General features: G+C 41.5%; 1 protein-coding gene across 6 annotated transcripts in view; it reads right to left on the bottom strand.

Annotated features, from left to right (window-relative positions):
• Nucleotides 1-21,736, bottom strand: part of cntfr (ciliary neurotrophic factor receptor) — a 403,342-nt gene that overhangs the window by 185,618 nt on the left and 195,988 nt on the right. For 5 of the 6 annotated variants that reach the window (XM_080217324.1, XM_080217401.1, XM_080217485.1 and 2 more), the window contains one exon: nt 6,967-7,045. In XM_080217324.1, the coding sequence (XP_080073450.1) occupies nt 6,967-7,045 (79 nt within the window). Of the gene's footprint in view, nt 1-6,966; nt 7,046-16,124; nt 16,270-21,736 lie in introns of those variants that run through there. The other variant, XM_080217734.1, reaches the window with a different exon arrangement.

Raw genomic sequence — 21,736 nt, 5'->3', positions numbered from 1 at the left:
GCCCGTCAGTTTTGTTTACTGTGTTGTATGAGGTTTGTCCTTATAATGAACACTATGTGACATTTATATTATTGTTACAATCACAGTTGATGTTGCTAATGGGCAGTCAGATCCCAGAACGGATCTTGGCTTGATAGAGCATAACTTTTTTTTTGTTTTGAGGCACTGAACAGAATCACAGAACTTTTAACAAAAGGAACAAAACACATTTGTTAACCAGAAAAAGACTAGTTATAATACACTACACTACCAGGACAGCACGGGGCAACGGTTAGCACTGCTGCCTCACAGTGCCAGTGGTTACCACCTTGGGTCACTGTCTGTGTGGGTTTCCTTAGGTACTTCGGTTTCCTCCCACAGTCCAAAGGTGTGTGGATTAGGTGGATTGGCCATGTTAAATTGCCCCTTAGTGGCAGGAGGACTGGCGAAGGTATATGCATGGGGTAATGGGGATAGAGCCTGGGTGGGATTGTGGTTGGTACAGACTCAATGGACCGAATGGCCTCCTTCTACACTGTAGGATTCTACGATACTCCTTCATCCAGCTACACCTTGATGGATACAGATTTATAAAGATAACACAAGTTACATTTAATACTCTAAGGTTCTCAGTAAATACACAATCCAGGTAATCAGTGAGTGAAATATGGTCAGACACACCACACATTGAAACCAAGTGAGAGTTTCCACCCAATACACTTTAAAGTGAAACTAAACAATAGACATGTAGGCACACCTTTATTAAAAATTAAGCTAAACTAAATGTTAACCTTTTCACAGCACACAAGTACAGCAACACAAATGAAGCTCAAACTTAAAACAATATCTTTTTTTATCATACACAATGCCAATAAAATTACTTGGATTACCTTTATTTCCTAACATTATCACTCTGTCTTTCAGTGCTGCAATATGAACAAAAAGTGCCTCCTTAAATCTCAAGTCCTGTCTCATTAGCTGGATTTGCAGGATACTTTCAGTAACAAAAGATAAAAAAAACCACATTGATGCAATTGATTGCTACGTGATCTTAGCTCTTGGTTGAGATCTCACCTATCCCAGCAATGCAGTGGTTCCATTCGTGATCTTTTATGGACCTTCCACAACATTAACGGTGTCCGCTTAAAGTAATTAATCTAACTACGTGGGTTCTGATCTGTGTTGGTGGCAGTGCTCGCAAACCATTCGATGCAAGCGAGGCAAATTTGGAGAAACAAAAATCCTTTGAAGGAGGTTCATTGGTAGAAGTGAGGAATGATTGTGACTGAAACATGAATGGAGCCAGAATTGCAGCATTGACAGTGGCACAGTGTGAAGCACTGCTGCTTCACAGTGCCAGGGACCCAGGTTCGATTCCCGGCTTGGGTCACTGTATGTGTGGAGTTTGTACGTTCGCCCCGTGTCGGCATGGGTTTCCTCTGGGTGCTCAGGTTTTCTCCCACAGTCCAAAGACATGCTGGTTAGGTGCACTGGCAATGCTAAACCCTCCAGTGCTCCCAAACAGGCACTGGAATGTGGCAATTAAGGGATTTTCGCAGTAACTTCATTGCAGTGTAAGCCTACTTGCGACTAATAAATAAACTTTAAATCATGGAGTACCATGAGAGAAAGCAGAGAGCTGTGCAAACTATAGCATATATATGCATGTTGTGCACAGATGATGAAAAAGAAGGCAACATAAATATCATCAAGCAGGGTCAAATACAGAGGGTGAATATCCCTTCTAAATAAATCATACTTTCATCACTGTTGTTGATCTAGAATGTGTTGTGAAGTGCTCTACATGGTCTGACAAGGCATGGCAAAGCTGAGTGTCTCTTAAGTCCATCAGAAGTTGGCTGAAAGACAGCTTGAAGCGACCAGCAGGCAAGGAGATAATTTACAAGTTACTTTAGGGATCAGTGCTAAAGCTGTTTCAGTTTATATGAAGACTTGGAAGCAGGGACAGAAGTAAAACTGTCCAACTAGCAGATGATACAATACTGCAAATGACTGCAAACATAAGAGGGCAAGCTGATCAAATCCAAGGAGAATCTGGATTGGTCAGGGAGCTAAGCTGACAGGCACTGGATGCTAATTAAATAAATTTAAGTTTATTTATTAGTGTCACAAGTAGACTTACATTAACACTGCAAAATCCCCAGTCGCCACACTCCTGTTCAGGTGCACTGAGGGAGAATGTAGCATGGCCAATGCACCTAACCAGCACGTCTCTTGGACTGTGGGAGGAAACTGGAGCACGCGGAGGAAGCCCATGCAGATATGGGGAGAACGTACAAACTCCACATAAAAGTGACCCAACCCAAGAATCAAATCCGGGAACCTGGCGCTGAGGGGCAGCTGTGCTAACCACCTGAATTGAACAAATGCAAGTTATGAGATTGGGATATGTGAACCATGGTAACGCAAATAACTTCAGGACATAACTGTAAGCTAGAGTGGCTCACTTTGTAGCGCTCCTGCCCCTGAGCCAGAAGTTCTTGGGATTCACTGCGGGACCTGTTGGCTACTGAAGAACCCAACCGCTGAACAGGCAAACCAGTGTGAATGAGTGCTAGCCCCCAGCTTGGATGAGTGAGTAGAGTTAGTGGCAATAAGAACGTGCAGCCATTAAACCACCTGCCAAATCCAAAAAATGATCGTTGATACAGAGGAGTGATCAATCAGCATTACAGAAAAACCCAAAAGATATTCAAACAACAGTATGCCATATGACAGAGGAACTTGACAGTAATAGTTGGTTAATCACTGAAGTGAATAGTGCTTAAATCAAGAGGAATGAATCTGCTTTGCCCAAGACCACAAGAAATAGCAAAGGATTGTCAATGTAGCCCAATCCATCATGCAAACCAGCCTCCCATCCATTGACTCTGGCTACGCTTCCCGCTGCCATGGGAAAGCAGTCACCATAATTAAGGACCATGTGCACCCCTGACACACTCTTCCACTTTCTTCCATCGGGAAAAAGATAAAAGTCTGAGGACTCAAGAATAGCTTCTTTCCTGCTGCCATCAGTGGTCTTATCTCACACTAAGTGGCAAATGTTGTTCCTCTCTTCAAGAACGGAAATAGGAATGACCCTGGTAATTATAAGCCAGTTAGTCTTACTTTGGTGGTCGGTAAGTTAAAGGAAAGGGTCCTGAAGGATAGGATTTATGAACATTTGGAAAGATGCAGCTTAATCCGGGATAGTCAGCACAGTTTCGTGACAGGTTAGTCTTGCCTCACAAATTTGTCTGAATTCTTTGAGGAGGTAACTAAGTATGTAGATGAAGGTAGAGCAGTTGATGTCGTATACATGAATTTTAGTAAGGCGTTTGACAAGGTTCCCCAAGGTAGGCTCATAAGAAAGTAAGGAAGTGTGGGATAGAAGGAAATTTGGCCAATTGGATAAGTAACTGGCTGTCTCATAGCAGACAGAGGATGGTGCTGCAGGGAAAATTTTCAGACTGGAGGCCAGTTACCAGCGGTGTAACACAGGCGTCAGTGCTGGGTCCTCTGCTATTTGTGATTTTTATCAATGACTTGGAAGAGGGGGCAGAAGGATGGGTTAGTAAATTTCCTGACGACACCGCGAAGTAGTGATTGATGAAGTAGTGGATGAGGTGGAGGGCTCTTGTAGGCTGCAAAGAGACATTGATGGGATGCAGAGCTGGGCCAAAAAGTGGCAAATGGAGTTTAACCCTGATAAGTGCGAGGTGATTCATTTTGGTAGGACAAACTTGAATGCGGATTACAGGGTCAATGGCAGGGTTCTGAGGAACGTGAAGGAACAGAGAGATCTTGGGGTTCAATTCCACAGATCTGAAGACTGCCACTCAAGTGGATAGAGCTGTGAAAAAGGCTTATAGTGTGTTAGTGTTTATTAACAGAGGGTTTAAGTTTAAGAGTCTTGGGGTTATGCTGCAACTATACGGGACCTTGGTAAGACCACATTTGGAATATTGAGTGCAGTTCTGGTCACCTCACTATAAGAAGGATATGGAAGCATTGGTGAGAGTGCAGAGGAAATTTACCAGGATGCTGCCTGGTTTGGAGGGTAGGTCTTATGAGGAAAGGTTGAGGGAGCTGGGGCTTTTCTCTTTAGAGCAGAGGAGGATGAGAGGTGACTTAATAGAGGTTTATAAGATGATGAGGGGGATAGATAGATTGGACCTGCAGAGACTATTTCCTCGGGTGGATGTAGCTTTACTAGGGGGCATAACTATAAGGTTCATGGTGGAGGGATGTTCGAGGTAGGTTCTTTACTCAGAGAATGGATGGGGTGTGGAATGCACTGCCTGCTGTGACAGTGGAGTCAGACACTTTAGGAACTTTCAAGCGGTTATTGGATGGGCATATGGAACACACCAGAATGATAGGGAGTGGGATAGCTTGATCTTGGGTTTGGACATAGCTCGGCACAACATCGAGGGCCAAAGGACCTGTACTGTGCTGTACTGTTCCATGTTCTATGTAAGTTCATCTTTCATTGCACCCTAGTTATGACTGTAACACTACATACTTCATTCTCTCCTTTCCTTCTCCATGAGTGGTATGCTTTGTCTGTATAGCACGCAAGAAACAATGCTTTTCACTGTACACTAATAAATGTGACATTAATAAACCAAATTAAATGGAATAGAGCACAAGAGCCCAAGGTTCAATTCTTATCCACCTCTAGCAGCAGATTTGTGTACAAAATGTTATGAGAAAGATATTTAAGTAGTGAAGAGGGTTCTCTGAAGGGCAAATTCATAGATAGCTGAGATTAGACATTAGTTATGGGTAGCGGGTTCCTGAATCTGAGGATGTTTAAATAGAGAAAACTCAGAATTGTTAGAGTGCAAAAGGAGGCCATTCAACCTACCTGCACTGGCTCTCCAAATGAGCATTATGAATTAATTTCATTCTCCTGACTTTTCCCCATAACCCTCCACATTGTTTATATTCAAATAATTATCTAATGCCACCTTGAATGCTCTCATTGAACCTGTCTCCATCACACTTTCAAACAATGCATTCCAGATCTGAACCACTTACCGTGTGAAAAGATTTTTCCTCACATCGCATTTGCTTCTTTTGCAAATCACTTTAAATCCATGCCTTCTCATTCTCAATACTTTTACAAGTAGGAACAGTTTCTCCTTATTTGCTCTGTGTAGCCCCCTCATGATTTTGAGCATCTCTATCAAACCTCCTCTTAACCTTATCCTCTTGAAGGAGAACAGTCCCAATCTCTCCACTCCATCCTCATATCTGAAGTTTCTTATCCCCAGGACCATTGTAAACTTCTACCTTCCTAAAATGAAGGACAACAGTCCCAATTGTTCAAATCCATCCTCATAAATGAAGTGTCTTAACCCCAAAACCATTCTTGTAAATTTCGGCAATCTTTCCAATACATTCAAATCCTTCTTAAAGTGTGAGTTTACAAGAAGTGTCCAAAATCTTAAAACCATGCAGACCAAACATGGGTCAACATTTTTAGAAATTCTACAGGAGGGCATAGCCTCAAACTTTGAAGGGCAAAAATGAAGAGACATGTTCAATTAAACTACATTATGCAGAAAAAACAAATTCAAGAGAGAATTGGATCATAATCTGTAGAAAACTGCTGAAGGTTATGAGATACTGAGAGATGTGATATTGGCCTGATGGATTTCAATAGTCTATTCTGGTCCCACACTTTTCTATATGATAAATAAAAGCTTGATTAATAATCATAGGGAATGGTATGAGGCAGACCAACTTTGTTGTGATATTGCAGTAAATACAATTGTGAATGGATAAGATTGTGAAAAATTTTATTTAAGAAAATATGGGCAGCATGGTGGCACAGTAGTTAGTACTGCTGCCTCACAGCACTCAGGGACTGGGGTCCAATTCCCAGTCACTGTCTGTGTGGAGTTTGCACATTCTCCCTGCGTTTGCGTGGGTTTCCTCCAGGTACTCCGGTTTCCTCCCAGTCTGAAAGACGTGCTGGTTAGGTGCATTGACCCGAACAGGCGCTGGAAAGTGGCGACTAGGGGAATTTCATAGTAGCTTCATTGCAGTGTTAATGCAAGCCTTACTGTGACTGATAAATAAACTTTAACTTTAAAATGTATCATACTAAATCTGTCTGTCAACAATTATACCGAAATATACCAGCGATTATTCGGATACCAATGCTTGTAGTGCTGCTGTTTACTATTAAAAATAATAAACAAAATTTCAAAATCTCAGATTGAAATCAAATCCAGATCCCTCCACAGCTAGTAGGAGTCAAAGCCTTCAGTGATTATTTTTGATTTTTTTTAATGTCAAGCTGTTTATCTGCTTTAGATAGAGAAATAGAGAATTATTTCACAACTTATCCAGTCTAGTATTGAATAGATAAGATGTTTAATTAGAAAAAGAATATATGATTAAAAGGAAAATTTTGAGCATCTTGATGAACCTAAGGAGTTATAGGTGTTTTCCCCAAATGTTGTCCTTTGATTTAGGTACTAATATGAGAAAGGGTCATTTATTGGTGAAGCAGAAAGTTATTATTGCTGCAGAAAGCTCCTGGTAGGATTTTCAATGGACTTTTGGCTGAAACATCACATCCCCCTTTCTCAGCAAGGCTGGAAAATCCCTGCCATTGTCTCAGTTATAACTGCTTTGCAATCCATTGCTAAGTATTAAAAATGGGTCATTTTTGTTAGTCCCACAAACCTGTGAGGGTGGGGTTGGATACAGCAGGTGATGCAACCCGTACCTGAATAGTTTAATCTAAAGTCTAATCTCATGTTTGAATAATAGCCACTTGGACAAAGTGACAGTGTGGCTATTACCAGCATGACTCAGGAAAGGCACAAGTGGACCTTTTGAAATCGTTAAGTAATCCAGTTTGGAATTTTTAAGATTTATTTCTTTTCCCCCTGCTTTGATCGGAAAAGGTTAACAGAAAATGAGTGAACCAGAAGAACGTGAAAGGAAACTCTTTGTTTACCAACTCACCCTGTCCACTGTGGTCTCGAGCGCACACCACCAAAACAGCCAGCACCACACAGTAGGCAGAAGCAAGAATATTTGCCATCTGTTAAGAAAACAATTGGACTCATTAGCATCAGTCAAAGAGACAGCTCCTGGATACAACCTACAGAGCAGCACTGCACATGTGATTGTCACCCCATTAAAAAAAACACATCCTCTTACTAGGACTTGCCTGTACAGACCACAGGAACTAAAGCCAAATGAACAATAGCAATCTGTCACCCTACATGACTGTGAGCACTAAGACTAACTGCCTCGGTTACACTTCATATGAGAAAAATTGACAGGTAGAAGTTTAAAGTCAATTGCCCGAGGAAACCACACATCCAATGGTCCCTTGCTGGGATTAATGTAAACCCATAGTTGTTTTTCCTCATGTTTTGATTGCAAGGATAATAAATTCTATCACAATAATTTTTAAAATAAGCATGTCTGAATATGAGTAAGTCTTGTAATGGAATATCACAATCGTCAGCAATATTTTTGGACTCGGACTATCACCAAGTTGTTTTAAGTTCCAGATTGATTAGAATTCAAAAGCACAGTGCCAACTAATAGTGGCTGTGTTTGTTGATAGCGATGAAGGATGGGATGGAGTTTGGCGCGCACAGTTGGGGAGGCCAAGAGATATCTTGGCAATGTTGGGAGACAGAGAAAAATAGTTCAAGAGAAGAAAGAATGAGATGGGGAAGGAAGAGTACAAAGAGGAAACAGAAATAACCATTGAATGTCATCTCAGGGTGAGTGAAGACAGCCTGGTGGATTTTCCTGCCATTATTTTTAAACTGATGGACGAATAAATGTCCCACAATGGAACGCTGGCAGACGGACGCTAAAAGATCGCAGTGCTGTTTTTGAAGAGCACCCCAATGAAAAAAAACTAAAATAGAATGCCTACCCCCTCCCCCCACATAATCACCCCTCCTCTCCCTGCACTATGGAACTTCTCCCTCACACCCTCACCATGGAATGCCTCCCCTCTCCTCACACCATGGAAATACCCTCGCAGAATTGGAATATTCCCCTCGCTCCCCCACAGAACACCTGCCCTGATAATTACATTTAAATCTAAATGCGGATCCCAATCTTTAAAGTCAGGATTCCCATTACATCATTGATAGGGATAACTGATCGGTGAAATCACGCCGGAGCGGAAGCTGTTTTGAGAATCTCGTGGATTCTGCACCCATGCCATCATTTTAGGGTTCCCCCCCCCACCCCCAGTCAAAAACAGGAGTGGAAAATCCCTCACCCCCAATTCTCAGAACTATTCAGCTCCAGACTTCAACATAGCCTTGATGTAGGCGCAATACCTGAGAGAAAAAAAGCATATTTGTCCTCTATATCATGATAGCATTCAAATGAGTTTGATACCAAGGCACCCTCACAAAACGGAAGTTAATGGGAGGCAAAGAGAAAACCTTCCAAACGGGAATCATGCTTGGCACAAAAGAAGATTATTGTGGTTATTGGAGGTCAGTCATCACAGCCTTAGGATATATGACTGTAGGAGGAACTTGTGGAACTGTCTACAACTCAACCATCTTTCACTGCTTCATTAATGGGATCAGAAATGAACTGCTTACTTACAATATTCAACTTCTTTGACAATTCCTGTGATAATACCAATTTACAGTGATATAGATAACATTCAGATTTATGCTGACACATTATATTCTTGTCATCAAAGTGCCAAGTGATGACCATCACAGACGAGGCAGTCCAGTCATCACCTTTACCTCTTCAGATAAATCAATAATAAATGACCGATTATCAACATCCTGAACATCATTAGTCAGATCTTCAACTGATCCTATGGCCACAAAAGGAGGGCAAGGACCATGTGTATATGAAAAGTGGTTCAACTCCTGACCCCTCAAAATCTTGCTACTATCGGCAGGCAAGTCAAGCATGGTATGGAATATTTACAACTCACGTGGACAACATGCAGCTGAAACAACAGCAAGTTCATCCATCCATGATAGAACAACTCAATTGCTTTTTGGTGCCTCTGCTAGGGGGCCAAATATCTACCCTGCTATCCTCACACTACAGGGTGTGCTGCAAATTATGCTACCTCTTTGCAGCCTTTACCACCAAGGACAAGCACAGCATTGCTGTGGGAGCAACATCTTGACTTAGCCATATATCATTTCTTCCTGATTGCCACTGGGTCAAAATCTTGGAATTTTCTACTTAACAGCATTATGAAAACAATACTGCTGGGAGTTGTAGTTTTTTCAAGGAACAGGAGTAAGCTCTTGAGCTTCTATCTGCCATTCTGTTAGATCATGGGTGCCCTGTACCCCACTTTCATCTGTCTGCCTTTGTTTCAAAACCCTGTTAGTCACAAAAAAACCTAGCCACCTTGATTTTGAAAATTTTAATTGATTCTAAATCCCCAAACTTTGAGAATGAACCACCCAACTCCCAAGAAAAAGAAATAATATTGAAATATAAATTCAAATAAAATATTCAAAATGCACATCAGATTTCTCATCATCTGAAAAAAGGCAAGCTGATATTTCAAATCTAGCCCTTCAACATCCAGAATGTTAAGCTGATGTTCCCCTTCAGTTTGACTGGCCTGTATTTTCTTATCTCAGATTGAGAAAGGGATGCAGAGAGAGAAAATAGAGGGAAAAAAATTGCAATTAACAAGGAGGGCAAGGCTAGTGTATAGGTACTCCTTTACACAGTTGAATAACAATTTTGCAGTACAGCACAGACTAATTCCAATCATAAAATTAGATCAGACATGTGGTAAAGTTGTTGGCGCTGTCAAAATCATGTCAATAAATACAAAATATGTATACTCCAGGAAGAGATGGTTAATATTCCTTCCAATCTAAATGCTGCCCTTTATTTTTACCTATCACCCCTTCTGGAGTCATATACCAGCACAGGAAGAATAGACTTCTGACAATTCCATTCCATAATTGGACACTGAACTGAGCTTCCATTTTTGTTCTCCTTCGTTTTGTCTATTCTTCACTTTTCATTCCCCAGTAATGTGGGGAGGTTTCTCAGACAAGTTACTACCCCATTGGCTGACAACACCCTTTTGGTAAATTTGGACTCCTTAAGTTGCTCCTACTATTCTACTCTGGAAGTTCATTGGGAGATTTTCTCTATTTACTGTCTTCAGCATGATCCTAAACACAAGTCTAACAGCACGTAAACTAGAAGTAGAAATATGCTACTTGGCCCCTCGAGCCTGTTCCGTCACTCCTTTAGATTGTGGTTGTAATTCTCTGACCTCGTCCACTGCTGGGATTATCCTGTCTCGCTGCTGTGAATGGAGTTTTGGCTGAGCGCTAAATTCTCTACTATCGCTGGCAGCCAAGGCATGTGGGAATAGAGAATTCCAGTCCATTGCTGATTTGATCGTGGCCTCAACTCCATATTACTTCCTACCCCAATAATCTTTGACTCCCTTGTCAATCAAGAATCTACCTACCTCTGCCTTATAAATATCACCAACCCTACCCAAGTTAAGTTTATTTATTAGTCACAAGTAAGGGTCACATTAACACTGCAATGAATTTACTGTGAAATTCCTGCAGTCGCCACACTCCAGCACCTGTTTGGGTCAATGCACCTAACCACACGTCTTTCAGAATGTGGGAGGAAACTGGAGCACCCGGAGGAAACCTATGCAGACATGGGGAGAATGTGCAAATTCCCCACAGACAGTGACCCAAGCCAGAAATCAAACCCAGGTCCCTGATGCAGTGAGGCAGCAGTGCTGACCACTGTTACCATATTGTCCACCTCTGCCACCCTTTGGGAAAAAAGAGTTCTGAAGACCACAACTCTGAAAAAAATTCTCCTCATCTCCCATGTGTTTATCAATTACCATGTTGATGATTTAGGTTGAATAGCATTCAAAGAAAAAAAGTTTTAGACCATAAGATATAGTTAAGATACAGGAGCAGAATTATGCCATTTGGTTTTTGATTATATGAGTAAAAATGATTTCTAATGTAATTCTTTAGACTAGAAAATCGAAGAGTTCCTGTAAAGCTATCAGTTTGAAAACATTACCTCGATATATGCACTGCAGGAGAAAATGAGTCCTATAGTAATCAAAAGTAGCATACATCTGTTAACCTGCTGTTTAATTCTCTGTGTAACAAAAAATACTTTCCAGAATATGTAAAGTCTAAAATGGGCTATCAGGGCAAAGAATTGAATGCTTTGCATTTGAGGCACTGAAATTAGGATTAGAGGGGTTTTTCATCAGTGGTAGGCAAAGAACAAATGCAATTCCTTCTTTTTTATCCCAGCAAGTGAGATATTTCCCATTCCAGGCATCCACTTTTTAATTGTTCAAAGTGATTTATAAACTTGAAAGGAACAGATTGCAGTCCTTGCCAATAGGCAGTGACAGGAAACACTTATTTGTGGTGTATCAAACTGCAGTGATAATGAGGCAGCAAACAGATGAGGTAGGTGTGCTGTGATACAAGCCATGTTCTATAATGAAAATGAGGTGAAGAACTCTCATCAAAACAGGAACTTTTGTTTCATGTATTGCCAGTCGGCGAGGCATTAAATTACAGTACTGAGGCTATGAATTGCCAAAGGCAATGTTAACTCTAGCCACCTAGAGAGAAAATCACTGTTCAGAAAAGATGAAAACCAAAGTAGTGACATCTGCCTTCTACATATGGTTTGATGTGATGCAACAGTCCTACATTTATATCACGGCATGTCTGGATGCCTGGATTTCAATCAAAGTAATTATTATTGAAAAAGCTGGCTGAAGGTACATGGCAACAACTGAGGTTAAAGAACAAAGCAGAGCCCAAATGACAAGGACAAAAGACCTCAGTAGAAAGACGAAGATTCAGGCAGCTGCTTGAATATTGCAACTCTGTTTTGTCCGAGTAGTGATGGTAAGAAACAGTATATTTTTGATTATATTGTTTTGTCCACATGGCTGGCAACCATTGATTTTTAAATATCAGGGAAGGGGTTTCTGGATGACAAATGTGTCCAGGCATACTTTGACTTTTGAAATACTGTGGTTTTTGGGCCAGAAGGTTGTAAAATACCAGAATTTTTTAACAAGAGGCAGGCAGGTTCTGAAACAATTCAACTTACCCATTGTGTACAAAAATGTTGTTTCATTAAGCAATGGTTTAGTACATTGGTGTTCTTAAATGCTGTCCCATTATGGTGTACAATGCAACAATTGAAGGCAGATCATTTCCAACTTATTTTGGTGATTTGTTTTATTTATCATTGTGGAGAATATTGTTGTCACCAATTCGCAGGAAATGTTCAGCGAGTCAGGCAGCTGAGGGAGAAAATTTCAGACCATTCTGAAAGGTCAGCAACACAATGCATTAATTCTGCTTTTCTCTCCACAGGTGCTGCTTGACCTAAGTTTTCCAGCATTTTTTATTCAGATTTCCAGCACTACCACTTAAAGCCAGCTGGAATTGCTTCAAACAAATCTGCACCTCTTACATGGGAGGTGCATAGAAGCTGCAGCAGATTCTGAGGCTGGGATTTTCCAGCAACCTGGAATGGGTTTTCTGGTCCTGCCAAAATCAAGAGGGTTTTGCATGGCTTGTCCATCTTACCACTGGGGAAAACACTCATTGGTAGAACTGGGAAGTGCTGCTGGCAAGAAAGACTTGAAAATCTCACCCCAAGAGTCTTTCTACTTGTGAATCTGACTTGTGAAAGGATAAAGAGTGAGGCAGAGTAAATTGAACAATGGGTAGTGAATCAGAGGAAAGGAGTAAATCTGATGCCAAGACCAAGGAGGATTTACTTAAGTATATAACAAGGAAATGGCCCCTGCAGGAGGTCAATATGCATCATTATAGATCATAGTGATCGTATGAATCAGGTACAACACTGGACACCAGAATTCTCTTATACAACAGTCACATGAGACATGGGGAAGTCGTCTCAAAAGTTCAATAAGGAAAAATGGTTGCATCAATAAACAAAACTCAGAGTATCAGTGTATCAGAGTAGGGTAATTGAAACCTGTAGAGAAGAAGAATCATAGAATCCCTACAGTGCACAGGAAGACTATTTGGCCCATTGAGCCTGCACCATCCACAATCTCACCCAGGCGTTATCCCATAACCATCTGCATTTACCCTAACTAGTCTCCCTGACACTAAGGGCCAATTTAGCTTGGCCAATCCACCTAACCCACACAGCTTTGGACCGCAGGAGGAAATTACAGCAGTCGGAGGAAACCCATACACACATTGGAAGAACGTGCAGACTCCGCACAGACAACAGCCCAAGCCAAGGATCGAGCCTGGGTCCCTGGCTCTGTGAGGCAGCAGTGCTAACCACTGTGATACTGTGCTGAAACAGAAGAGAATTGACAGAGAGATAATGGAGATGTAAAAACAACTGACAATATGAAGAAATGAATCCTGGTTCTGCTCAGGCAATGTCTGCTTAATGGAATTCCAGAAGCAGTATAGAAGAAAAAAAATTAGAGAGACCTAAAACAAATGCTAAAATTGTGTGAAAAGAAAAGACAACCAAATTTGATTTGATTTATTATTGTCACATGTATTAACATAGTGAAAAGTATTGTTTCTTTCGTGCTATACAGACAAAGCATACTGTTCACAGAAAAGAAAACAAGAGATGGCAAAAGGTAGTGTTACAGTCATAGCTAGGGTGTAGAGAAAGATCAACTTTATGCAAGGTACGTCCATTCAAAAGTCTGACAGCAGCAGGGAAGAAGCTGTTCTTGAGTCACTTGGTACATGACCTTAGACTTTTTCATCTTTTTCCTGATGGAAGAAGGTGGATGAGAGAATGAAAATGGGTGTATGGCGTCCTTAATTATGCTGCAGTTTTGCTGAGGCAGCGGGAAGTATAGACAGAGTCAATGGATGGGAGGTTGGTTTGTGTGATGGATTGGGCTACATTCTCAACCTTTTGTAGTTCCTTGCGGTCTTGGGTAGAGCAGGAACCATATCAAGCTGTGATACAACCAGAAACAATGCTTTCTACGGTGCATCTGTAAAAGTTGGTGAGAGTTGTAGCTGAAATGCCAAATTTCCTTAGTCTTCTGGTGGGCTTTCTTAACTATAGTGTTGGCATGGCGAGGGCTAGGACAGGTTGTTGGTGATCTGGCCACCTAAAAAGTTGAAGCTCTTGACCCTTTCTACTTCGTCCCATATTGATGTAGACAAGGGTATGTTCTCCTTTATGCTTCCTGAAGTCAATGACAATCTGCTTTGTTTTGTTGACATTGACGAAGAGATTAATGTTGCCACACCAGTTCACCAGATTCTCCATTTCATTGCTGTACTGTGTTTCGTCATTGAGATCCGACCCACTACGGCGGTGTCATCAGCAAGCTTAAAAATCGAATCACAGGGGAATTCGGCCACACAGTCATTAGGTGTATGATGAGTATAGTAGGGGGCTGAGAACATAGCCTTGTGGGGCATGATTGTGGAGGTGGTGTTGTAGCCTATCCTTACTGATTGTGGTCTATGAGTTAGGAAGTTCAGGAGTCAGTCACAGAGGGAGATGCCAAGGCCCAGGCCATGGAGTTTAGAGATGGGTTTCATGGGAATAGTGGTGTTGAAGGCTGAGCTGCAGTAAATAAATAGGTATCTGACATAGATGTCCTTATTATCTAGATGTTCCAGGGTTGAGTGCAGGACCAGGGAGATGGCACCTGCTGTGGATCTGTTGCAGTGATAGGCAAACTGTAGATTTTGAGGAGTGAGAAATTTCTTGATTTGTAAATGAACCAGTTTAAGAGTGTGTGTGTCAGTTGCACTTTTGTGTGTGTACAGAAGTTGTTTAACTCTGTGGTCCTGCCCTGGATGCTGTGTGAAGTTTGTCATTTGTATTATGTGTATATTACTGGTAGAATTTTGCCATCTGCAAGGGACAAATTTTGAGAAACTATCCACCAATGACTTTGTTCCAGAATTGAGTGAGGAAATAATAAATGTTTGTGCATGACATCTATGAACTGTTGGGTCAGCTGAAGCAGTATGATACTGTGGCCTCAACTGTCCTCACTGTGCGAGGACAGACCAGGGGCAGTGCAGCTGAGATGACAAAAACAATGAGTCGCTCAATTGATAGTTGGAAAGTGACGAGGAAAAGAAAATGGTTCTGACATGGTCATGCCAGAGCAGATCATGTATTTTTCTGTGATTCCAAATGGGGAGAGCCCCACTCCGGTATTTTGTTTGGAGGTCTTTATAACAATAAAGGGAGACATGCATGTGCAGTGCAGTCAACACCACAACTACCACATGAATGTGAGTAGGGTTTTCACAGGGACTGAACTTCATGGTTATAGGAGATAAAGAGACTATTCTTGAACCCATGGCGACACCTTGCAACATGGCAGTTCCTTATGTGGGTTTAATACAACAAGACTGCAACATGGAGGAGTTCAGGAAAGACTATGTGCATAATAATGGGGAGAGGACCTAGGCGGGATTGTTGTCTTTGCAGGCACAATGGGCTGAATGGCCTCCTTCTGCACTGTAGGGTTTCTATATTTCTATAACTGGCTTGCATATTGAGGTAGAGAGTACTTTGTAATCACTAGCTGGAAGCAGTATCACAGATTTGTCTGGTTGAGTACTGCTTCTTCTGTCTCATTCCACTTATTCTGTCTGTCTTGGTATTCATGAAGGGACTAATACCTATCAACATTATGCTCATATTCTGAATGTCATGGAAAGTCTAAAGGCCAGTTTGTACATGCAAGTTACTCAATTTAGATATGAAATACACCCCTCCTTGAACATTTGATTGCACTTTGATGGGATATTAATCTGTCTAGGAAACACTATTACCAGTTCCAACAATGTACCAAGTTAATCAGAACTAGCATTAATAATCAGAAAAACAGGCTGTGATGGTTCAAAGTTTAAAGCTGAGGTATGAATGCATGCATCCATCCCTGGATACAAGTCACCTTTCATGTATTGGTGGTGACAAAGCCAGTAATAGTGCTATACTGACAGATAAACCATGCTAAATGGGTAAAGAAGCAAAAAGCCAAGGTATTGAAATGGCTAATGGCCCAAATCCAACAAAATATTACCATACGAAATCACCTTGAGACAGTGGGGCGAATTTTCCCATCTCACCTGCCACAGGAATCAGAGTGGGCAAGGGCAGACCATGGAAAGGTCCATTGGCCTCAGATGGGATTTTCTGGTTCTGGGACGAGTATGGCCGGGAAGTCCAGCCCAATGCATCAAATCATCGGTAATTCAAGAGATGTCCTTCGAAGAAATAACATCGAGGGAGGCTCTAAGGATATATTGAAACCAAAAGAGAAAAACGCTGGAAAATCTCAGCAGGTCTGGCAGCATCTGTAAGAAGAGAAAAGAGCTGACGTTGAGTCCAGATGACCCTTTGTCAAAGCCAATACATACAAAGGATATACTAAAATTTATTGCAAAAGTGCAGTGGAAGTAAGTTGTAACTTGCCAAACTGTTTTTTCAAAACTGCTACGATTGTGTTTTCACAAACGACCTTTGACACAGAAAACAACTCAACTCAAGAGATGGCTACACAGCCACCTGTCAGATGGTTGAACTTAAAAAGGAAACAAAAAAAAGGTATATGCACCAGATGTCTTGTGGTTAAAGGATCACATGTGGAGAAAACCAGCTATGCGTGGTACTTTGGACTAAGTTCAGTTTGATGTGGACCAGAGACTCGTCACAAATCTGATAAATCATGCAAGAGGCACAGAATAATTGGACACAAAGGCAGTTGCTATGCAGACACAGGACAAAAAGGAGGCAAAGAATAAATCAGAATGGCACTCTCAAAACAAGATGAGAAAAATTCCTCAGAAAGTGGACTGATCCTAGTCAGATCAGATTCTGTTAACCTGTAGTCAACATATATTGGGGGTAACTATGTTTTTATTAAAAAATGCTTTGTAACTGTTTAGTTTCCAGCTTTCTGCTAAAAAAAACTGTTGGATTTACAGTAGAATTGCATCACTTGTAATTCCCAATCGCTCAAACATTACAGCCTCCTATGACTGGAGGCTGGAGGTTGAGGACACAATGTGAACAGAGGTCAATGCAAAGTAGAACTTCACAGATCTGGATTCAATGCTGGTAGAAGTTTAAGGATCCCACCCAACAGATTTAGGCTATGGTGCTCCAAAATGGCATTGCTGGCATCAAATCAGAGTTGTACATTGATTGATGCCATGATCTGCCTGCTTGGCATATTATCCAGTGGTCGTTACATGCACACTAATCCCTTTATCAATATTGCATTCATCACAACATGTCTGAAGTGTGCACACATGCTGTGAATTCTGAAATCTTAAGGGACATTGAAGTGTCAAAATTATAAAATTATCCCAGCATCTAGAGGGTGGCACGGTGGCACAGTAATTAGCATTGTTGCCTCAGCACGAGGGACCTGGGTCACTGTCTGTGCAGAGTTTGCACATTCTCCCCGTGTCTGTGTGGGTTTCCTCCAGGTGCTCCAGTTTCCTTCCACAGTCCAAAGATGTGCTGGTTAGGTGCATTGACCTGAACAGGTGAGTGCGGCGACTAGTGGATTTTCACAGTAACTTCATTGCAGTGTTAATGTAAGCCTTACTTGTGATTAATAAAAATAAACAAACAAACAAGCATTTGTAATGTCATACTTACAACAGCAGACCAACTGTTCCCATATTCCAATTCCTAAACCCTGCTCAGTCCTTCTTAATTTATGCCAGTTAGTATGACTTTGTCCTCAAAGGTAGCATCAGCTGTCAAACCTAATTTCTTTCAAAACACTTCTACAATTGAAAGGAAGATTTTCATCGCAGCAGTCTTAGGTTAGTTAAGTTATGCTGACAGCACATTATCCATTTTAAGAGGTTAGGCACACTCTCTCAAGGGGACAGGGGAAAAGCTGTTTAGTGAGTCACCATGAACTACTGTCAAACATCTCCTTGCATCCAAATCAAAAGTTTGATTGATACCGACATCAGATTGAGCCATCTCATTCTAGGTATCAAGTGAATAAGTACAGGGGTGTGCCAATCAATCCCTCAGGCCTGATCCACCAATCAGTCAATGGCTCATCTGTACCTTAACTTCATTTACTTGCTATTGATCCACAGTTTCTAATACTTTTATCAAGCAAAATGTTTCTCAATCTCAAGTCTTGAAAATTTCAAATTTTCTACATCCACATCCAAAACTTTTCCAGATTTTTCTTACCATTTTGTGAAGTTCCCTAATTTAACCCACGACCTCTCCCAAAATTTACAAATTGTGCCTCCTTGTTTTGATTTCATCTACTGGAGGAAATCCTTCATCTGTATTTATGCTATCAAATCCTTTTATCACTCTAAACATCTCGATTAGATCATTCCTAAACATTTTAAATGCAATGGAATACAATCCCAACCTCCCTTCATAATGCAACCCATCTGAGGTAAATATATTGTAATGAAATATAAAGAAGGGAAATTGAGATGGTTCATAAATGGGCAGGGTGAGAAATAAAATCGCAGACAAGAATCCTCCTCATGACACAGTAGCTGGATGTATATTCTGTTTGATGCTGAACCATCCTGGGTTCAAATCTTGGTGTTTACTAACCTAAGCTGTGGAGTTGCCAGTGTTGGACTGGGTTAGGCACAATAAGTAGTGTCACAACAGCAGGTTAAAATCTAACAGGTTTATTTGGTAGTACGAGCTTTTAGAGCGTTGCCCCTTCATCAGGTGCCCTTCACATGAAGGAGGAGCATTCCAAAAGCTCATGCTACCAAATAAGCCTTTTGGACTTTAACCTGGGTGTTGTGAGACAACTTACTGTGCCTAAACTCAGTTGAGCAGTGGTAGAATTGATCTAAATGCTCTGGGAATAGTGTGTTGTGGCTACTCAATTATCTATATTGGAAATCACATGCGAATGTCAACTGAGGATAGTTTGAGGTTCAGTGGTGTTGCCCCTTCAATTGAATAGCATGTTTACACTCAGGGTCAGATTTGCAGCATAATGCATTATGCTTGAATTGGGAAATTTCCCAACTCAGCAGATCCATGTCTGTATAAATGTTCTCCACACATACCACTTCTGCTCCGGGGTGTCAGAGGTGGGATCAATTCATGATTACCACCCCAGGAAGCAATTCGGATGTGACCACAGAGGTGGGAAAATACTGAGGCAAGCTGGTTAGAAGTTCTGCCTTGGGTCATTCCAGTTGTGTCTCAGCTGTATTACAAGGTTGTGAGGCTCTTACCTCTCTCACCTCCGCCATCCACTCCTCATGTCATGTCCTCACTATTTCCCTCATACAACCTTCATTCCCCCATACTTCCTCCAAACTACACCAAAGGAAACAGAAGGCTATACATCAGTTTCTCTGAAAGATCTTAAAATGAATTCTTGGCTGAGTTCCAAAACTTACCAATGGATTAACTCAACAGATGTTCATTTTCACAGGTGAAAATAAAGTGACTGCTTTGATCGTTTGCCATCTTTATGAGGTTATAATAGGCTATTCTTTCTTTGAACTTTTTTTTCAATGACTATGTTTAATTGGACAATATCAACAGCTGTGAAGGAAGGTAAAGCTTCTGTTATTGATACTGTAATGGCTCTGTCTGGTTGACATTTTTATAGGGTTGTAAGAGCAGTTTTTCAAAGGAAATTTCAAAACGGATGTTTAAGTGCATTTTTAGATTTATCATTGTTTCATTAGTTCTTTAGGACATCCTGATTAGATGGGCATGGAGGATGACAGGGGAGGGGGTATAGAAGGGGTGCAGAGGGCATGGAAAGGGTAAGAATTTTTAGAAATATCTTCCAAAAAGATTCCTGAATCTATACTATGGTTCATGACTCCTGAGGGGCTATGAAACAGGTGGCCTTGAGAAGTTTGATTCCATGAACATTGCGGTGAGATATGAGATGTTTATACCCGCAATGGAATGGGCAAGGTTAGGAATGCACCCTTATCCCACTGGTGAAAATTGCCAACACTGAGAATTGCAGCAGGGAATCCCAGAATTCCGATGGCCATTTTTAAAGGCAGCTGGAGTCAGCCAGACACTGCAAAAATCAGGGAGGTGATTCTCCCATCCCATCGTGCTCATCTTTTAGCACAGTGGGGCAGGAGATTCCAGCAGTACCCAATGCGCGGGATCCACTCTGGGCCGCTGATGTCTCCCAGTGCTGGATTTCCGTCAGTGTTACATCCGTACCAGAAATTGATGTGGAGGCGCAGAAATTAAGGTAATTAACATTCTTATATATTTTAAACGTGATTAATGGGCCCGGATCCGAAGTCTCCAGCCTCTCTAGCATTCCCCTCTCCCCACGCCCCCACCCAGCCAGATTAGTTCCCTACAGCATGGTTTACAGTAGCACCCCACTTTCAAGGAGCTAGCAGCTTGACCCTGCCAGAGTGAGGGGGGAGTAAATCAGAGCCTCCCCCAGAGGGTCAGGTGACAGGAAGGGTAGTGCCCCCTGGCACTGCCCAAGGGGCTAAGTGCCAAAGCCCAGGAGGCACCTTGGCACTGCCCATTGAGCAGTGGTGGTGGTGGTGGGGGGGGGGGGGGGGTGGGGGGGGGGGGTCCAGCTGCAACTCTGCATTGTGATCGGTGGAGAAGGGAGGGAAGCTGGGGCTGCAGGGGAGGAGGGATAGTGATCGGCAGTGCAGGGACACTGTGCATGCACTGGTCTTGGCACTGTCAGATCAGCGCACACGCAGTTGCCCACTCAGTGCTACGCTGCTGGCCTCTCCAGCAGGAATAGGCCCCGCCCACTGAATTCTGGAGTGAATCATGCTAGTGTACACTGCAGTGCACAAAGTTTGGGAGATTGATTGCTGAGAAAAAAACAACGTGATTTACTCCAGTTTTCACACAAATTCGACACTTAGAATTTTTTTGTGAGAATTCCAGCCCAGGCGTTTATTGTCAAATATGTTAAAAATGGGTTACTGAAAGTGAGATAATGGAAGGTGCTGTCACCTGAGGAAAGATAATCCTACTGTGAGACCCTTAGGAGAATAAAACAACGAGTGAAACAGTGATAGTAAATTGATGTAACATAGGAGAAATATTTTAAAAATACAAGTAACATAATGCTAAAGAAGCTCAGAGTAATCACTGCTGAAATAGAACTCATCCTCATGCCAACCATCTTGCTCTGAATTTGAGATTGCAATCTCATTGTACAGCTCAGGGGCTTTAAGCTGTAGTTATGTTTCTTTAAAAATTGATGTTATCGTCTTCAGAGGCTTAAAAAGAAAATTCCAGCTGATAAGTTTCTGACAGAACCACACAACGGAACACAGAATCTCGTTCTGGTTACAACAATCAAAATCAAAGCTCGGTTGTTATTGAGTTCCATATATATCAAAAGACGCTTCTCTTAAAAGCCAGGGAGGTACTTATTGATTATGTAGTATTCCAAGAAAAAGAGAAACAAAAATGACAAAAGTGATATGATATATCTGTTCTGGCTTATAACATGCCTCCTTTGCAACTGATCACTCCCAGATGCTTAAACCCACTATAGAGCAGTAAATATAATTCTTATTAATATTTCCTAATAGAAAACACATTGAGGTTGCAGTATTGAAAAAGGCAGTGCTATTCAAAGGACCAGAACAAAATTGGATTCCATTTTATGCACTATTTGTTTGATCTAGGTTATTTTTGACCAGGTTTAGCATGACAACCCTTTATAAGTGAAAGGAGATACAAATTATTGTTTTGT

The sequence above is a fragment of the Carcharhinus amblyrhynchos genome, chromosome 1, assembly GCF_965287045.1.
Source record: "Carcharhinus amblyrhynchos chromosome 1, sCarAmb.v2.hapA, whole genome shotgun sequence".
NCBI lineage: Eukaryota > Metazoa > Chordata > Chondrichthyes > Carcharhiniformes > Carcharhinidae > Carcharhinus > Carcharhinus amblyrhynchos.
This window is presented reverse-complemented; position numbering and strand designations above follow the sequence as displayed.